This window comes from Malaya genurostris, chromosome 3 (assembly GCF_030247185.1).
Source record: "Malaya genurostris strain Urasoe2022 chromosome 3, Malgen_1.1, whole genome shotgun sequence".
Lineage (NCBI taxonomy): Eukaryota > Metazoa > Arthropoda > Insecta > Diptera > Culicidae > Malaya > Malaya genurostris.
Genome location: NC_080572.1, coordinates 11671510 through 11687290, shown reverse-complemented (window position 1 = coordinate 11687290; position 15781 = coordinate 11671510). Strand labels below are relative to the sequence as shown.

General features: G+C 37.2%; 2 protein-coding genes across 6 annotated transcripts in view; one reads left to right on the top strand and one right to left on the bottom strand.

The window, feature by feature from the left end:
* Positions 1 to 1766, top strand: part of LOC131438310 (POU domain, class 6, transcription factor 2) — a 238630-nt gene extending 236864 nt beyond the window's left edge. For 4 of the 5 annotated variants that reach the window (XM_058608221.1, XM_058608219.1, XM_058608222.1 and 1 more), the window contains one exon: positions 43 to 1766. In XM_058608221.1, coding sequence (XP_058464204.1) covers positions 43 to 179 — 137 coding nt within the window. In that variant the 3' untranslated portion in view covers positions 180 to 1766. The remainder of the gene's footprint in view (positions 1 to 42) is intronic. The other variant, XM_058608220.1, reaches the window with a different exon arrangement.
* Positions 1767 to 10917: 9151 nt separating this feature from the next.
* LOC131438273 (UNC93-like protein) lies at positions 10918 to 14861 on the bottom strand. The gene is made up of 6 exons (XM_058608154.1): positions 14462 to 14861; positions 13849 to 14141; positions 12060 to 12454; positions 11638 to 11902; positions 11238 to 11400; positions 10918 to 11141 (listed from the first exon to the last, which is right to left on the bottom strand). Exons 1-6 carry the CDS (start codon positions 14749 to 14751, stop codon positions 11057 to 11059), a joined length of 1491 nt encoding a protein of 496 aa, XP_058464137.1. The 5' UTR covers positions 14752 to 14861; the 3' UTR covers positions 10918 to 11056.
* Positions 14862 to 15781: the final 920 nt, after the last annotated feature.

Genomic DNA, 15781 nt, shown 5'->3' with positions numbered 1-15781 from the left:
TTCTTCACCAAAAATCCATTTCTACTCTTCTCATTCTGCCAGGAACGGAAATCACCGGTTTGGCACACCAGCTCGGCTACGAACGCGAGGTTATTCGAATTTGGTTCTGCAACAAGCGTCAGGCTCTTAAAAATACGGTACGAATGATGTCGAAAAATTTCAAAATGGAAACTTCTTAAGCCACATGAAAAAAAATAAAACAATTGCTAATTTAGTCACTTACCGTTATGTAATTTTGTGCCATTTATTACCGATTTCAGCGAGGACATTTGAAAGTTTAGTTCAATTTTGTCGTAAAAATGCAGTGGGGAAACGATCCAGTGTTTTTATTTTTGTTTGAATCGATTCAATAATCTCTAGTTTTAAGCAAACGAAAAGAAATGGAAAACAATTTTTACTTATTGTTTAGTTTAAGAAAAAGATTAAGTTAAAAAATGATGCAACCAAAGTTCCTAAACAACTAATCGTAAGGGTTACTGACAGATGATGCTAATAGATGTAAAAAGTAGCAGTGAAAATCATTTCTGAGAGAAGCTAGTTATCCACATATGCAAATTAGACACTTTTTGTTATATTTTACCAGTTATCGACAAACAGAGTTCCCATCCAGATTCTTAGTTTCCGATTCCCGCGGGTCCAAACGCGCTTAAAACTGCAAATATTGAACTTGAAAGGTGCCAAAATAGTACCCTGAAAACTACATCTAGTGAGCTGTGCCATAGTGTTCGGTTCGGTTTGTGCTATCTCAGTTTACAGATTTACTGCAGCCTACTGAGAATGATATAAATCTGCCACACGAAATTTAAAATGGAACAATCTCTATAATGATACTCATTTATGTTTGTTTAGATTCAGAATCAACCAGCAAAAGCCACAGTTAATTTCTTTCGCCAAAATTGATGTCGAATGTGTAGTATTAAATCAATAGTCCAGATAATTCGTCTTTTAAAATGTTATATAAAGAGAATCATTACTCGTGACCATATTTGAAAAACAAAAAAAAAAGATTGCATTTAATGTACAGAACAAAAAACAATGATATACGAATCAGTAAATAAACCAATTGGCAATAGAAAAATTAAATAAAAGTCTCTTCAATTGGCAAACCCACCGTACGAAATTTTACTTCCCTGTAAACTGAACTAATAATATCGGACAAATGAAAAGAGAAATGCACAGAATTTCTTTGATCAAATCCTGCACATCATAATTGTTGTGTGTAGCTATAACTTTTATCGATTGTCCCGATCGGGGCCTAGCATGGAGAATCGTCCATATCTGATTTGTTTAGTGGCAAACCACGAGCAAATGGCTAACTAGTGGATTGCAACCCGTGACTACGGATGGAAAGGGCGCGAGTCTCTCTGTAAATAGATTAAATATCTCCCTTCCGTCGCCACAAGTCTGGTGAGGATTTGTTTTCTGTACTATATATTCGAAGGACATAGTTGAGATGAACATTGAAAAAAAAACAGCGCGCCTCATAGAGTTAGTGGATAAGATGAGTGTTTAGTATTTGGTATCGAATGAAGCATATTTTATGTGATATGTAATAAACAGAACAGAACAAAATCGTATATTGAAATAGAATTACAACTACAACTCATTTTTCATCAGTATAGTCACACAAACAAACGCATAGATACAGCGATTGGCAAATACCACAAACAGACATCAAAATGCGGAGGCAGTAGGTAAAAATATTGAACTCTGAAAGCAAGCTGTGTCTCGCATACAACACAAGATACACAAATTTAACGAATAAATCTAGTACTTTTTATATTACAATTGAAAGAAATATCCAGAGTACCCCACATCTTATTATGTTAGCAGTCGCGACGAAAGCTCCCAAAAACGATCTTTCAATGGAAGAACTCCAGCCAGAACTTCAAGACTCATTGTATGTGTCGAATGCATGCAGCCTGAAGCAATTCGCAAACAACGATACTGAGTTCGCTCAAGTTTGATAATATGAGAGTTTGCAGCGGAACGAAAGCAAACGCATCCATATTCCATCACTGAAAGTATCGATGTCTGATATAATTTTATTAGATCTTCCGGATGAGCACCCCACCAAGATCCTGATATTTTTGAGAAAATTTACTCTTTGTTGGTATTTTGTTATTAGATACCTAATGTTTCCTCCCCACGTGCATTTGAAATCAAACCACACCCCGAGGTATTTGAAAGTCAAAACCTGCGCGATGATTCTTCCCATCAAATGGAGCTGAAGCTTCGCGGGATCATGCTTTTTAGAAAAGTCGACCAGCTCTGTTTTCTCCGCAGTGAATTCGATACCCAGATGAACAGTCCAAACGGACAAGTTATCTAAAGTATCTTGCAATGGGTTTTGCAGATCATTAGCTTTGGGTCCAGTAATTGAAACCACGCCATCATCTGCCATTTGTCTTAGTGTACATGGGGTTACTAAGCAGCTGTCAGCTGTGGAACAATATTTTGCTCAAGAAACTTGTTGAACAATTCCAACAAACGTCTTTTTGTGAGGTCGGGCAGATTCTTAACCAAGTTGAATTTAATTCTGTCCAACCCAGGAGCGTTATTGTTACAAGACATGAGTGCTATAGAAAATTCCATCATTGAAAAGGGGCTATCAATGGAACCTTTATTTGGAGAAGACACCCTAATAATGCTATGCGTTGGAACAGAATCTGCACAAACTTTCCTCGCAAAATCAAATATTCATCGGTTCGTGTATTCCTAACTCTCATTTCCTACGTTACGATTCTTCATTCGCCTGGCCGTCTTCCAAAGAGTGCTCATTGAGGTTTCTCTTGACAAGCCTTCGACAAAATGTTTAAAATAGCTACATTTCTGAACCCGAAGTATGCTCTTGTACTTGGTTTCTAAAATCAATATTTTTTCAAAATTCTGAGAAGTTCCTCCTTCTCGTTTTAAAAATGTCTTAAAAGCATTTTGTTTCGCGTGTTAAGCATCTGAGCACTCTTTGTCCCACCAAGGGTTTGGACGCCTTCTGTTAAACGATGGACCAAGAAATCGTTTGGTTTGGGCTTGTTCAGCGGCCTCCAGAATCGAACAAACGAGGAAGTCATATTCTTCAAGTGGGGGAGCTCTACCATTGAGTTCAAAGTACTTGACATAATAAAATCCAGTCAATATTTTTTGTCAAATCATATGGAATATTAACAGAATTAGCAATGCCTTTGTTACTGCTAATTGAGATGATGATTGATAAATGATCGCTTTTTTGAAGGTGTAATTTTAGTTGTCTTTTTTGGTATTTTGTGGTTTGGTAATCTCCTCTTAACAGACCCTTGAGGAGTGACAAACGAGGTATCTTCACTATTTCCGTCAGAGTCAGATTCCTCTGGCTCCGCATGATTTAAAAAACCGTTTTCGGTTTCCAAAGGTGGGACATCAATGAATGTTTTATTATTTCTGCATATGTGCGCTTAAACCGTGCTTCTAAAGAAAGCTTCATTTTGTCTTCACGCATCTTAAATGCAAGGCATACTGAAAGATCATGAGGACTCTCTCCACAATTGATACATTTTTGAATTTCTTTACTGCAATCGTTGTCCTTATGGGGCCCTTCACACCTCATACATTTCTACTTATTACTACAGTAAGTAGCTGTTTGGCCGAATTTTTTGCAGTTCGTGCAATTCATAACATTTGGTATGAAAAGCCGAACAGGAAGGCGAACTCTATCGATGTGGACATGACTAGGCAAGGTAGATCCAGCAAATGTCACTCGAAACGAATCTGAAGGTCGATAAGTTTTGTTTCCTCCTTCGAGAGATACTGAGTACAATTGCTTGCACTCGAGTATCCTTACTTCCCCCAGCACACGGAGAACCCTTCGATCATAAAATTGCGATATCGCAGTTTTTGATTTTTGCGATAGTTGATTTAACTAATTTCTTCTTGATTCAACCAATATGGTTTTTGATTTACATATATTCAAGTAGTTGAAAACTATGTTGTTTTGAATGCTGTCAAATGCCGGAGACAGTTTAAAGCAAAACAATAATCGCAATGCAAAATCAACAACTTTTTTTGTTGAAATCTGTTCGCGTCGCTTCAAAATGTCAAACAACATCAATGGTTGAAGCGTTTCGTGAAATTGTGTTCATTCGATTTGAGAAATTTATGATTCCACCATAACAAGTGTTTATCTAACAGCGGTGTTGTGATAAAGTTAACCTTGATTAAGATGAAAAAGATTTGGTGACAAATTAGAAAATGTCAATGAATGATCGTCTCGTAATCTTTCAGGTATGCGCAAAAATTTTATGTTTCAAATTCGATCATTGATTTACTCCCAGCAGACTGTTTTACTTCCAGCTGTTTGATACCGACGATGATGTTCATGCATTAGCAATAAAACGCTTTTTGACATGAATTTAATTTATAAAAGTAACAGGAGCGAAGTGTTTCAAATACACAGAACGCACTGCGATTGAATGGCGCGTTAGAATTGCCGTCGCAAAATTTCAATTCCCAGCGGTTGATGCACTTAAGCTCATATAAATTGACTAAAATTATCAGTACATAACTTTAGTTCAACCGTTTGAAGGCATCATCTTCCAATACTCATTTTAGGTCAATTTAATAATTTTACACTCGCCCCTCCGGGCACTTTTGCTGATTAAAAGCGTTTTTCTACATCAATCATTTCCGATCGAATCAGAAGTATTTTTTTTAAATTTAAACTTCGTTCTATGCGGGTTAGGAACCGGTAAATTTTCGCCTGGTGGCGAATCGCGTGGCGATGGATCTCCTGAATTCTCATCCATTAGATCATCCATTACATAGATATGTTTAAATAATTGATCTCAACTGAATTATATAAATTGACTTTGAAGTGAAATAAAATAAAATCTTAGATCTACCAGTTAGTCGCTTTCTGCTTTCCACAGGTACTCGGCATGAAGCTCGCTCCAACTATTTTAAATTTGCTGTCTTCTATCTCCGTTGCTCTGCCGTCGTGGTCTTCGCTGAGCTTGGTCTGTACGCTGCCTGTACCTGGCCTTGGATACAGCGTTATAGCTCTTGTTGACGATTAAGTGTGATGTTTCTTGTGCACCACACGATAATGTTCCGTTTTGTCCACCGCAACCGGTACCGTACACCATACAAACTGATACATAGTGGTTGTCTCTGCGGCTTTGCGCTCATGCGTCCTACCACCTCTTTGCCTTAGCACCTCTTTGCCTTCGCATCCCTTCGTCTCCGCAACACTGTGTCTCAGCACTTCTATGCGTTCGCACCTCTGTGTCTCTTCACCTTTGTGCGTATTTATTGATTTATTTATTTGGGAGCAGGGAAAAGCCCGGTGGAGATGAAACTTTACAATCTCTCTCTCCAGCAGGCATACAACCTCCTAATTATTTGTATCAACAGATTACAATGATCCATTTAGGCTTAACACTAGAATTAAAACTAACAGTTAAAACAAAATTTATAACACTATAACACTATAGTTGAAGACACCAAGCATAACAGATTTGCAGTTCGCATTCACATCTCATCCAAGTCAGTCGATAAAACAAAACCGCTTACGTTCGGGACAGAAGAAACCAAGTACAGTATTGTGTAGTGAACAGTAGAACGACCTCGAAATGAGTGAATCAAACGAACAAAAGCTACCGCTGACACGAAAGAATACAATTGTTGTTGACTTCAGGCAGTGCCAAATTCGACCTTCGATACGAGAACTTAAAGGTTTGCTTCAGGAGCAAATGCATCTTGACATTAAACGTGTGCATTTACTTCAATGCAATAAGACCAATAATGTTGTTTATATCCAGTTCTATAAAGAGTTGGATGCAATTTAATTCGCTAAAGACAATAATAATGTGCACTATGCGGAGCATGAAAATATCAAGTACAACATTCCAGTATATATGGAAGATAGTGCTATAGAAGTGCGTGTGCATGATCTTCCCTCAAGCGTCATCGATCCTTATATTCGCAAAACTATGTCCCAGTACGGAGAGATTTTCTCCATCGAATAAGAAAAGTGGAAGAATTTTTTCCCCGATATTCTGAATGGCGTACGTTTATTACGCATACACTTGAAGAGACCTTCTTATGTGATTTTCGGTCAAGATACAAGAATTCCGTGCGAATCACTTGATACCTATGACAATCAGATGGCCACATGTCAATATTGTCAAAAAGCTGTTCACTACCGTAAGCCATGTGATAAACTGGACAAGGAGACAACCACACCGAAGGACAACGGTGCTTCCTTCACACCAACACTAAGCAACCCCAGTACACCTGTGACAGTCACCAACAACAGTGAAGCATCCTCTTCAACGAAACCATCCAACGTATCCCCTATAGAACAAAGTACACCAGCTGCAGTTAACAACTTACCATCCAACCAGCCAGCAACTGCAAACAATGTACAACAAAGCGCATCTCCAGCAACTAGCAACGAAAAAAAGACGGAAATCGACAACAATACCATCGATGCGGCAATGGATGACGAGACGAACCATGAATGAAGTGCCCCTCAATCCTCGCAGGAGGAAAATGGAAGCTCTTCTCCGCCTAGAAAAAGTGTGACAACGAAATCCAACTCAAAAAAAAAAAATATTCAAATAGGCCTGAATAAAAATATTGAATTGCCTTCAACTCCTTATAAACTCGAAATATATCGAAGTTCAAATTTTGCACTGCTTGAAGTCAACAACAATTGTACATTCCTTTTTGTGAAATTTGGCCTTTCTGTTTCAACAGACTTCGCAGCCGATTCTTAATGTACTGAAACATTGCATGGCTAGTACTATGGATCCTACTGACACTAAAAATCCTTCCAGGTCGGGGTTCGAACATACGACAACTGGCTTGCAAGACCAGCGTCCTATGCATTGAACCGCCAACTCGGGCTATAAATAAAGTTTAATTGAAGGTGTGTTGAAAAACTTTCAACTAAAATTGAATTTCACTCTACAGTTTGTAATTTGTTATGAAATTTGTGTATCACATGTATCACATTCTTAATTCATCTATTATTTAAATTGTTGTAGATGACAAGTTGTATGGCTGGTTTCCGTACAAAGTATTCTCAAGAAGACGTTTACAATGTAACTACATTGTGTCGAAATTAAATGTAATATTGAAATTGTTCTGAGGGTTTGACGTGAAAAACGTGGTGGTTTTGAATTCCGCCACACCTTCCCCGTAAAAAAAATGATGAGGTTTACGGGGTCATTTTTGGTTGATAAAGATTAAAGTCTGGTCTCAAGAAATCTCTTAGAATATTGTGTGAAGTGTAATGTATTTTACAATGTTTTGATTTTTCTTCTGTGTTATAATTCCTGGATTTTGATTTTATTATATTATTGTATAATGTGAATAGTGTAATTTGTGTGATATAATGTTATGTAAAGAAATAACAATAAGATAGTTTTGAATGTAACAAGGATATAGAAATGAAATAATGTTTTGGAGTTAATAATTGTATAGTTGTATAATTATGCTATAGTAATGATATATGTATGTGTGTAATTATATGGTATATAATATGATGTAAAATATAGTAATTAAAATTTGTTCTTAAGTAAAATTCGCTTTTTTCATAAAGTTGTAATAAAAAAATTTGTTTTTTTTTTTGCTGTAATATGTTATAGCATTGTTGTATTTGATTACAATTTAACAATTTGATTTTTGTGAACAGTATGAGTTTTTTTTTGTTTCTAGGCTTTCTATTGTTGCATTTGGGTAATCTTTGCTTTTTACTATATAGAGACCTTTGTAAATTTTGTCTAATTTTGTTCTATTGTGATTTTCTAACATTACTTATTACATTCACATTTATTTGAATGGAAGAGGGTTTTGAATCATTTTCTTGATCTGAGTTTCGTTTCGTTTTGCTTTTGTCTATAAGGTTTTTTACTTTCAGCGCTGCAGTTTTTAATTTGTATTTTAATTTTGAATAGTATTCATCGTAATTATATATCGGTTCTATGAATTCTGGATTTTTCAATTCGTTTGGTACTGATGGTGTTTTCCCAAAAATCAGTTCGAAAGGTGTGTATGGGAAGTCGGTGTGAGGAGTTGTGTTATAGCAAAACGCGTAGTAAGGCAGCCACTGTGTGATTCGTTGACGAACTGTCTTACGTAACACATGGATCAATAAGTCCCGAGACTAACAATGGAAGCAACATTTTTTTTGCAAAATTTTTTTTTATTCATTCACATAATCACCCTTTAGGGTGATACAATGGTTCCAATGTTTTTCCAATTTTTCAATACCATGTACAGATCAAAGCCCAATTCGTTCAATTTCGTCATTGTTTTCATCGACTTGTGGCAGGGTGCATTGCAGCAATCGCGGCACCCACTTGGAAAAAAACTTTTTCATGCTCAATTTTTCATGAAGGATAGTAAATACACTTCCATATGATATCTGTGTCATCTCAGCAATCTCACGGAGCTTCACTTTACGATCTTTCATTATAATTTTTGTCACTTCACTCACATTTTCCGGTGTAACGGCTTCCACAGGTCTACCCGAGCGTTCCGCGTCATTTGTGTCGGTACGACCACGTTTAAACTCGGCGAACCACCGACAAATCGTTGCTTTTGATGGACAAGAGTCCGGATAACATTTTTCAATCCATTGTTTCGCTTGCACGGTGTTTTTACCCATTAAAAAACAATGTTTTATCAAAACACGGTTTTTTCCATTTTTTAAACAAACTACAAAACGACTTTACTCCAACCTCGATAACTCAACTGTTTCTGGTCGGATCGACTTAAAATTTTGACCCGTTTCAAGCAAAGGTTAGTACTCTAGAAAGACGTGGTTACTGGTTTACTACGAGCGCCATCTCTGCTTTAGTCTCGGGACTTATTGATCCATGTGTTACTCATTTAGACATCGATGATTACTCTCTAGACTTTCGATAGTTTGTGGGTGATACGGTGTCGAAAATTTTTGAGTGAATTTGAGTAATTCGCTAATTTTGTGAAAAACTTCATATTCATGTTCGGTTCCCTGGTCTGTTCATATAATAGATGGGGTTCCGTAAATTAGAATGCAGTGTTCGACAAAAGCTTTGGCTATTGTTTCTGCTTGCTTGTCTGGAATTGGTTTTACTATTATATATTTTGATAAATCGCATTGAATTGTTATCGCGTATCTATTTCCTGAATTTGATTTTGTAAATGGTCCTATTGTGCCCATAGATATTGAAGAAAATGAAAATGAAATGATTAATGACATTTAAGTTTTCGATAAAATCTGTTAATTCCGACGTGTCCGCCAATTGCAGAGTCGTGGTTTTCTTGGATAATTCTGTTAATTAGGTTTTTATCATCTATAAAAACATCATATGAAATGATTTCAGATGTTTATTGCATACTGACTTAACATTATTAATACTAATAAAAGTGAAAATTGTATTCGAAAGCGCTAGAGCAATTTTTCCAATATTCAATTTATTAGCTTTTTCTTCAATAATATTTAAAATTCGCTCGAAAGATTGATTTATATTTGAGATTATACATCGGGTAAATGACGCTTGAGTCAAAACCTTTTTGTAATTTTTATTTTGAATTGATATCTTAAGGCCATTTACATTATTTGTCGACGATTTTTCAATGCTTAATTTTTGCATGTTGTGTACTTCATTTATATTGATTGATTCAAATACTTTGAGTTGATTAGGCTCAGTATCTAACGAATCATTAGAGTTTTTCTCTTTCTGAATAATATTTTCGTCATTTTGTTTCCTTTTGTCGGCTCTAGTTTGAACCTTTAAAATAGTCATATTACTTAACATATCTGTGTTTATTTTAATCCTAGAGAGCGCGTCCGCTCCTACATTTAATTAACCTTGTACGTATTCTACTTCGAAGTCGAATTCTTCGAGGTCTAAACGCACTCTTGTTAATTTTGAAGAAGGATTTTTCATCGAAAACAGATATACCAATGGTCTGTGATCTGTTTTGACAAGAAACTTTCTTCCAAACAAATAAGGTCTAAAGTGTGTGATGACCCAATGGATTGCTGTCAGTTCCTGTTCAATTGTCAACTTATTTGATTCGCCTTTGGCGAACGATCTACTTGCGTACGCTATCGGCAAATCAATATTATCGTGCTTTTGGGCTAGAACTGCACCGCAGGCCATTTTGGAAGCATCTGTGATTACTATAAATTGCTTGTTAAAGTCGAAGAATTGTAAAATTGTTTACGTTAGAAGTTTATTTTTAAGTGTTTGAATGGGTTGTTCGCATTCGGGCGACCAATCAATTTTCGTATTTTTTCTAAGTAGTTGGTTTAGTGGGTGTGCTATTTTCGCAAAATTTTGTACCCAAACATGTCACATCACTCCCGAAAAAATTACATTTGGTTGGGTTTAGTTTTAGGTTATATTTTCTGAGTTGTTGAAAAACAATTTCTAAATTTTTCAAATGGTGGTTGATTGAACAACCCACCACAATAATGTCATCAATATACAAGAACGCATACTCTGGTGGTAAACCACTCAGAGAGATTGTCATCATACGTTGGAAGCTATTGGGTGAAATGTTTAGTTTAAAAGGTAATCTATTAAAGCAACAATCACTCAAATTTTTTATTGCGAGCTAGTTACAAATCAGCTGCAGCAACAAAAATGGTTGCTTGAGAACGAAACTTTCATTTAGGTTTCATTGTTTGGGAATTTCTCAGAGAATTCTAAATTGACTCACAATTTACTGATTCAAATAAAAGGTCTCATAATGCGAGTCGGACATCAGTCTTAATAATCATTTGAAATCAATTTGTTATAATACCGCTACCTGATTTTCACTTCAGGGAAACTGTACTATAAGAAGAAGACAGAACGAAAAGATAAAACATCAAAAATCGTACTCGGCAAACAATCATAATTAGGTTACAGCAGGGGTAAAATAAAAATCAAAACACGCAAAAAATATCGACATCATGGCTTTTGTGAATTTATTAAACTATTTTTTTCTTTTCCGTGAAATACACTAGGGCGATGTTGAATCAAAGTCTACAATAATTTTAAAGTTTACGACTGTACATTAAAATCGTTGCGTGCTTAAATCACTAGCTTGCCTGCTGTATCATTTCGAATCGTTTCCCCGCGGCACCTTTTTTAATTCGATACTCCATCACTTCGATGCTGGTATAGCTGAAGGAAAAAAAAACAGAAATCGCAAGATTAATTCAATCAACCTCGTTTCTATAAATAATCAGCGCTGTTTATCAACCGACTGCAGCGACTCACCCAACGGCTCCGATTGACATGACAACCACGATGCAGATCAGTTTGGTGAAGGTCGACAGAACGGGACTGGTTGCGTACATAATCACCGAACCGGTTGCCTCCCACAGACGGAAATTGCTGAACGCAGCCTCCTCGTTACCAGGGAACAGAATACCGCTCAAAGCTGGAATGAAAGCATTTTAAAAATAGGGGTAAGTTTGAGCTTTACCATGAAAGTAGAACCGCTTTATGACTGGTTTGCATATCACAACTCATAGATGGAGCTTTTTTGACTAACCGCTATAAATAACTGCTTTCTTTGCTATAATATTTTGACGGGACTGCGTATGGCTGAAGAAATATTGGGATTTAAAAAAACAGTTGATAGCAACTGTAAAAACTATCCGAGTTTGAATCTCACCGTTGATTTGAATTAACCAGATACCATCGGCAAGTCCCCAGCAGGCGACGATGATCGAGTAGGCCCAGTACTGGTCGGTTGGTTTCCACAGCAACATGAAAACAATCAAAGCCAGGTGGAATATTGCTGTCGCGAGGATCATCGGAAATCGGCCAATCACTTTCGTGATGTATGGAGTCACTGCGGCGGCAAATGCATTCGCTAGCCCGAAGCTGATCATTGCGTAACCAATATAACTGATGCCGAGTCCACATGCCACAAATGACTGGAAGTGTGTAAAGTAGGCAAACAATCAGAACAGAATCTGCGGGCTGACTCGGTTTCAGTCACGAATTATGGAAATTAGGATTAAACTAATCTATTAAAAACAAAACGGAATGACGCAAGATGCCATTGATATTACGAAAATATTTTATAATTACCGCAGTAAAATCGACTGCAATGAACGCCTGTTCGACACCGATGAACATTGTGATTGGCAGAAGCAGAATCTGGTACTTGTTGGTGAGTTGTTTGGCCGTGATGACAAGCATTCGAATGCCTGAAACCCCGACACCGGAGCCAGTTCGATTCATGTTATAGCGTTTCATCGAATCAACTCCAATCGCAACCGATAGACTGGCGAGGGCCATGCAACCCAGAAAAATTCCTGTTAAAATGTTCAGTTTGGCAGTGTCCGGTCGGTTAAAAACTTCTCCGGTGTCTTCTTGCAGTGGACGATCAACCGGCGCCAAATAATTGGCACCGCATGTTTCCGAGATGTTAACCGTCGTCGTGATGTTGTGAGCTGGCGACTCTTCATCACCATAAGAGAGCACTAAAAAAAACTTATTGAATGAGTTGTTTGTTCATCTTCTTCCTTCTTCCTTCTTCCTTCTTCCTTCTTCCTTCTTCCTTCTTCCTTCTTCCTTCTTCCTTCTTCCTTCTTCCTTCTTCCTTCTTCCTTCTTCCTTCTTCCTTCTTCCTTCTTCCTTCTTCCTTCTTCCTTCTTCCTTCTTCCTTCTTCCTTCTTCCTTCTTCCTTCTTCCTTCTTCCTTCTTCCTTCTTCCTTCTTCCTTCTTCCTTCTTCCTTCTTCCTTCTTCCTTCTTCCTTCTTCCTTCTTCCTTCTTCCTTCTTCCTTCTTCCTTCTTCCTTCTTCCTTCTTCCTTCTTCATTCTTCCTTCTTCCTTCTTCCTTCTTCCTTCTTCTTTCTTCCTTCTTCCTTCTTCCTTCTTCCTTCTTCCTTCCTTATTCTTTCATCTTCCTTTTTTCGTTCTTCCTAGTTCTAGTATTTTATTATCGATGTTTCAATTATGAAGAACATCATTCTCTCACTAATTTACTCTGACCTTGTATGCAAATATTTCTGAAACTAAATGTCTGGACTGGAAATTAAAATCAGGAGAATTTATGATTTTATCCATTTGTTTTCCAAGTGGCCTCTTTTCAGAACCTAATTTATATTCTATTTTCCATTTTCCATTTTCCATTTTCCATTTTCCATTTTCCATTTTCCATTTTCCATTTTCCATTTTCCATTTTCCATTTTCCATTTTCCATTTTCCATTTTCCATTTTCCATTTTCCATTTTCCATTTTCCATTTTCCATTTTCCATTTTCCATTTTCCATTTTCCATTTTCCATTTTCCATTTTCCATTTTCCATTTTCCATTTTCCATTTTCCATTTTCCATTTTCCATTTTCCATTTTCCATTTTCCATTTTCCATTTTCCATTTTCCATTTTCCATTTTCCATTTTCCATTTTCCATTTTCCATTTTCCATTTTCCATTTTCCATTTTCCATTTTCCATTTTCCATTTTCCATTTTCCATTTTCCATTTTCCATTTTCCATTTTCCATTTTCCATTTTCCATTTTCCATTTTCCATTTTCCATTTTCCATTTTCCATTTTCCATTTTCCATTTTCCATTTTCCATTTTCCATTTTCCATTTTCCATTTTCCATTTTCCATTTTCCATTTTCCATTTTCCATTTTCCATTTTCCATTTTCCATTTTCCATTTTCCATTTTCCATTTTCCATTTTCCATTTTCCATTTTCCATTTTCCATTTTCCATTAGTTGATTTACTTAACTGTTGATTATCCTCTCATTATGAAACCAGCAACATTTAGTCTAATTCATTTCACTTACTTAACGAGCGACCTCTCGCGCTACTCACTGTAAATGTTCATATATATCAATAAAACAGTTGCGTGACATTTTACTTACCCGAGAACGAGATCAAATTGCCCAGCACTTGAGCTAGTTGGTAGAACACAAAAAATAGCCCGAAGAACTTGACGATCAGATAATCGGCTTGTACTTTCCGTTTCTTAATGATGCTGAATGCCTCGGCAATCACTGACAGGTACGTACATTTGGCACACCAGAGGGGACCTCCGCCGAAGCCAACGGCCAGCCCAGCCGGAATTAAGGTATAGAAACGCGGATAGAACTGTGCGGCGATGTACGGCATATAGGCGATGAACGAAACGACGATGGTCCATTTGCACCCGAGCCATCTACACACGGATATTAGCAAATTGAAGGAAATTATTCACCTCAGTCATTCTTCGGTTAAAGAATAAAATCTTTGAAATGCAGCGCATGAACGTACAACAAATGAAATCAGCCCATATTAGCTAGCTTATATACATAAATAAAAAGTATCAGATATCAGCAGCCTTGAAACTGGAACGTTTGAATCCAACAACTGGGCCATTTACAGAAACAAGACAGCAAAACCAGTTGTCCAACAAAAGACACAGCCTCACAGGGGAAACCCGCGCATTAGTCACTCGAAAGAATTTGTTGCCGAAAACAAATAGGGGGAAAAACTAACCTGATCACGATAACCGGGAGAAAGATGTTCGACAGAATCAATGATCCGTAAATCGCAGCCAAGGTGTAAGCTCCGACGGATCCGTCACTGTGCACCGAACTCTGCAGGTTGGACGTACCGTGAAAGGCGGTAAAGTGGATCATGAATGCAAATCCCAGAACCGCAATATTTTTTATCACGCGATAGTTTTCCCGGGGTCCAAATTCGTCCTGTTCGACGGAGACTTTCTCCTTTCCCGTGGCTGCCGCGGTCGATCCATTCCTTTCACTTTCCACACTTCCATTGATCATTTCGGATTTGTTTTGATTTATAACGCTGGCACCGGAACACAACGCCTACAGGTGACACACAATGAATCACACCCAATCGGTTCAGAGTCACGAACGAGACTAAATAAATACCTTCGGTGATCGAAACGTTAGGGTGTCTCCGAGTTAGCTCCTAGTTGAATCATTCTTCTACACCTGAAACTGGTTCTCCAGACCATCGTATAGTTCGAGCGTGAAATTCTCCTACACGACACCGTAGTGATGGTTGTAAAGATTCGTTTATCTGTGACGAGCGGCCGTAAAAGACAAGATAAAGCGCTTAAGTGTAGCAGCGAGGTCAGCTGCTCAGACAAAATATATATATTTTTTATTGATCGCAACAACTTGCAATACAACGGTCGTTTTTTCTGAACCGAATAAAATTAAAATTGTTTCAGTTGAAGAACGGTCTGTATCATTGAACTCTACTGATCGCTGATCTGACACGAGCTTCAGAATATGCAGCTCATCTCAATTATCGCAAATCAAATTTCAGCCGTCATGCTGGTGTTGTGTTGGGTGTGTCCGTAATGTCTGCAACGAAGTCGGTACTATGATTATAAAATCAGTGTTTGATCTTCAGTTAACTAAGGAGTTATTCTGATGACTAGAAAAACTTGTTCGTGTAGCCTGAAACGAGCAACGAACAAATCAATCACATCTGATAGGAGTTTCTCCTCGCCGTAATTTACTTACTTAGTTTGTTTTAGTGTGTATACTGGTAAATATTCGGTGATCTGTTGAAAGTGCAATGGCAAGAATTGATCTACAAAAATGTGCCTAATCCACCTAGCAGTGAGATGATACCATTTTTTATAATTCGTATGTGTTTTTTGCATGAATATTTCTCGGTGTTTTAGTTCTCACGACATTATTTTAATGACCATCGTTTCAAGCGGCAATTTAAAGTTCTATTCACTCATTACCCTGTTATGTCGAAACTGCAAATCGGATCGAATTTGAATCTAAACGTGTAATAATCGATTGAACATACCATGAGATGTCGAAAAAG